Source organism: Centruroides sculpturatus, unplaced genomic scaffold, assembly GCF_000671375.1.
Source record: "Centruroides sculpturatus isolate CEXI.00-Female unplaced genomic scaffold, Cexi_2.0 scaffold2163, whole genome shotgun sequence".
Classification (NCBI taxonomy): Eukaryota; Metazoa; Arthropoda; class Arachnida; order Scorpiones; family Buthidae; genus Centruroides; species Centruroides sculpturatus.
This window is the reverse complement of record NW_019386305.1, coordinates 32,604-37,433: the sequence shown is the minus strand read 5'-3', so window position 1 is coordinate 37,433 and position 4,830 is coordinate 32,604. Positions and strand designations below refer to the sequence as shown.

General features: G+C 25.9%; 1 protein-coding gene across 1 annotated transcript in view; it reads left to right on the top strand.

Annotated features, from left to right (window-relative positions):
- Positions 1-2,774, top strand: part of LOC111614482 (histone-lysine N-methyltransferase EHMT2-like) — a 7,118-nt gene extending 4,344 nt beyond the window's left edge. Inside the window, exons 3-4 of the mRNA XM_023355856.1 lie at positions 1,923-2,098; positions 2,597-2,774. Of these exons, the coding sequence (XP_023211624.1) occupies positions 1,923-2,098; positions 2,597-2,774 (354 nt within the window). The remainder of the gene's footprint in view (positions 1-1,922; positions 2,099-2,596) is intronic.
- Positions 2,775-4,830: the final 2,056 nt, after the last annotated feature.

Here is a 4,830-nt window from a genome sequence, read left to right as displayed (position 1 = left end):
AAAAGTGGAGGGCAATGCTATGCAAAAAGAAGTGTTCCATGAATAAATGCAGTTGTAAAACAAGGGACTCTTGTGCAATTCAAAGTGCCATAACAGTTTAAGTTGTTGCAATAAATAAGATTGTATAACGTTAATCACATAATTTATGTGTAAGTTTATTATTATATTATTTTCTTTAATGATTTAGAATGTACTGCTTGTTTTAAGTTCAACAGTTTATTTACATGTGATAACATCACATGTAAATAAACTTTCTTAACTTACTTAAGCTTTCTCCTATTTTGACATATTAAAAAGTTGCATTTTTGTCTTAACGTAATAAAAATACTTTTATTCAACATTCACCATCAGTGCATGCTGAATATCGACATTTGCCGGTGTGAGAAATGATGATATTTAGCAAATATTTTGTACATACACGAAACAGCTGTGTGAATGCTGACATTTGCCAGATATCATTCACAGTAACATATATATACCAACCAAAGCCAAATATTATTGGGCTAGAAACGGCTATAATACTAATAATTTAATAAACAATTTGGCATTAGAGTTAGGCGTTAAGTGCCATCTCTTGATAAATTTAATAATTATAATTTAATTAAGTTAATTAAATAATTTAAATAATAATTTTAGAATTACTGGAAGAAAAGAATGGGCCTAAAGCAGGACTTGAACCCGCAACCCCTGCTCACTGTGCAAATGTGTTGCCAATTATGCTACTTGGACCTTCAGTCCAATCTCCTCTTCCAGCATATATAACCTAATGATATAACCAATTATTATTTAAATTATTTAATTAAGTTATAATTATTTAATTAATTAATTACAAATACTTTATTGTAATAAGAAAGATCTTGTTACAGGGGGTTAGCTCTAGAGAATTACAAAAATACAATTATTACTTATTGAGACATTTTTTAAATATCTTGTTACATAAAATTTGCTAAACATAACATATTAATCATTCAGTCTACATATATTTCAAATTCTTTAAAATATAAACAAAAAAGTTATAAATATTATGCATCTTACATAATGGAATATTTTTCTAGATTGATTCTGAAATTTTCTTCTTAACTTAAATCAAATTAAGTTATAATTATTAAATTTATCAAGAGATGGCGCCTAACTCTAATGCCAAATTGTTTATTAAATTATTAGTATTATAGCCATTTCTAGCCTGATAATATTCAGCTTTGGTTGATGTATAGCTTTAAATGTATCAGGTGTAGTAAGGATGTTACTTTATCCATATATTATATATATAATATATGGATAAAGTAAAAATAGTGCATATAGATGATATGAGAAGTCTTATTTTTTAAAAATTAATACTTTTGGAGATTTTTCTTAAATTTCTGTCTTCAAAAGGAAAAAATTCATCTGAAGTTATAGGATTTGAATATTTGATTTTCTATATTTTGTTATGATAACAGTTATAAATGATGTAAATATGTGAATCTAGTAAAATGGATTTTTAACTGTTGCTACAACAACATACAGAAGATAAAGCATTCAAATAACTCTCAATAAAACAATGTGTATCTGGAGATAGAGAATAAGAAATCTCTGAAAATGTTAATATTTAAAGAAAAAGACTTGTCATTTATAGGTACAATTTTTAATTTTACTTTAATGTTAAAATTGAAGTTGAATATTTGATATTAATATTATCAAATTAATTTTCTATTCATGACTTATAAGATTTATGTCAATAAAATATATCTGCAACATTTATTTAATAAGCTAATGCTCCAAAATAAATTCATAATTTAACCAAAAAAAATTTTTTTTATTATTATTAATTGTATAATTAAAAAATAATCCAAAATTAGAGTAAAATAATTTTAACTGAGATTATTTAATTTAAAATTTTATTTACTGTGTTATATATTTATAAACAATTTTTTTACTTTTAGGATGGAGAAACATATTGTTTAGATGCTCGTTATTATGGTAATATCAGTAGATTCATTAATCATCTGTGTGAACCAAATCTGGTTCCTGTAAAAATATTTGTAGATCATCAAGATTTAAGTTTTCCTCGAATTGCATTCTTTAGTTCAAGAGACATAAAACCATTAGAAGAACTAGGGTAAAAATCTCAGAATTTCAGCCAAATTTTTTACTAATTTAAGTATTATTGTATGCTTTATAGAAATCAAAAATTAATGTAATAAAACCTGTTTAAAATACAATGTGATGATACTGGTTAGAATTTTCTGTTTTAAATACACTATTCTGTTAAACAATACGACTCTGCTTCTTTGACTTCTGGGGAATTTGGGAAAAAGTGTTGTCATATTGTCCAGACGAAGTAGGAACTATCTCAACTGTAAAAAAAAATTGATACTGTAATTCTCATTACCAAGAAGCCAACAATGATCCAAGCCTGGTAAAATTAATTATGGTTTATAATTTGGCTGCTATTTCCAAAATAATTGCACTTTGCTTAGCTTCTGTTATACAATTAGTTCTCAAGAAGTCTTACATTTCTACTTTAGACAGGTTTTGTGTATATTATATTATATTTAGATTGAATAAGTCATTATGAAACTTTTTACTACATTTATAAAAAAATATATTATTGTAGTTTTGATTATGGTGAAAAATTTTGGGTTATCAAGTACAAGTGGTTTACATGTGGTTGTGGCTCACCTAAGTGTAAATATTCCAAAGAAACAATTCATGAAACTCTAGCAAATTACTATCGCAGATTGAAGGAAGAGCAGGTAGACGAACTTGACTTGAATCCTCCTATATGTTGGTGAGTAAAATTTTTGCATTTTTTAATTAAAATGAAAATAACTTAATAACAAAGTATTGCATTATTTAAATGTTTCAACTTAAATCTAAGGTAATTTAATCATTTATTACTTTTAATGTATGTAATTTCTTTCTTGAATGTAGAGACAGAATGCTAAAATTTTTATTATGTTAAAGTATGAAAGGAGAACTAAATTCTCTAAAAGATATAATTTAAAAGAATAATGTGTGTTTTTTGAAATAAGTATATAAATATGTGTTTTAAGTGTATATATTGATGTAAATTCTTTGGATGCCAAGAATGAATATTTAATTAATTAATTCCAGCTTTAGTAACAGCTACTGCTTATTAATTTTTTCATTTATTATTAAGCAGTTACTCAGATATTTTATATAATTTCTACTACTTTAAAAGGAAAATATACTTGATTATCTAAAATGCTTTGACATTTGATATTTAAAATTTCAATAAAGATATAGCAAATCCTCATTTAATGTCATTTTGTTTAACATCATTTCATTATAATGTTACTGAGGAAAGATACAAGTACAACTTTATAATCATTTACAATTATTATTAAATTTTCTTTATAAACAGTAAAATTGGTTCTATGAAGTGGGGAAATAAATGCAAACATTGTCCAGTTAGAATAATAATAACTGAATTATATCTTTTTTATATCATTTAGCCTGTGGTAAAATTGGTTTCATTATCTGTTGTTTCACTTAACTTTATAATGCAGCCTTTTAATTCAAAATTCACTAACATTTTTGGCCATTTTGAAAGACCTTCATCAGGAATAGAACAATCGAATGATTCTGATTTATCAATATTTGTTCTGGAATTTTTTGCTTTTTGAATTTTCTTATATATCTAGTGCACAGGCTCATATATAAATAATTACAAAGTATATTGGTACAAGTACCAATATACTTTGTAATTATTTATATATGAGCCTGCACACTAGACATAAGAAAATTCAAAAAGTTCCAGAACAAATATCGGTTTTGAAATCAGAATCATTCGATTGTTCTGTTCCTGAAGAAGGCCTTTCAAAATGGTTGAAAATGTTAGTAAATTTTTAATTAAAAGCTGCATTATAAAGGTTAGTGTGTTGATGCTTGAGTATAAAAGGTTAGTGTTAACAAAATCATATATTATTTCAAATACTGATTCTTTTTTAAAAACTAATTGAAATGGTTTATAGATATAAAAGCTTAAATTTTTCAAAACAATTCACTATATTGAAGTTATTTAAACTTCATATTAATTTTTACAGTTTGAGAACCAGTCAGTTCATAAATTTATATTTGTTACATTTGTTTTAAAACTAGATTTCTAAAATTGGTTCTCTAACATAAACTTTTATCATGGACATTTATAATTTATTTTCAGAACACTCTTTTAGACTTTGTTTTTTCAGATATTTTCACTCTAAAAATACATTTACTCATAGGACTTAAATCTGATTATCATGCAATTTTTCTTGACAGTTTGAAATGAAGTTCTTGATCCAGTCTAAAAACAATCCAGTCCATTATCATTATATAGTATTTAGTGAGTATACTCGATTGACACTGGTGGCTGTGTACTATGCCAGACCAGTCAAGGCATAGCAACCAAAACAAAACTAAAATTAAATTAGTTTGTCAGTGTCAGTATTCAAGAATTTCCTAACTATATGGTATGTATTCATTATAGTGGCCTTCTGTAGTGTGATGTATGTATTTCTATTCAATTGTAATGTTCCCAGGCTTTTGTGTAGTATGTGTGGTACCACACCTGTACAGGAGAGAATGACAGGTACAATAACCACCCTATCCATCCTCCACAGATGCCTTATTTCCTGGGCGAGTTCTGTGTACTTGCGAATTTTTTCAGTGCATGTGTTTTGTATATTGTGAATGTTTGGAATGGCTATGTCTATAATGTATGTGATTTTATTGCTGTGAATAAAAAAAACAAGAAAGAACATTTATGTAATTTGTATTGGTCTTTTTTGAAGGAATATTTTATATAAGTTATTAAAATACTTTTCAAGCACTTTTGGGCATTTGTTG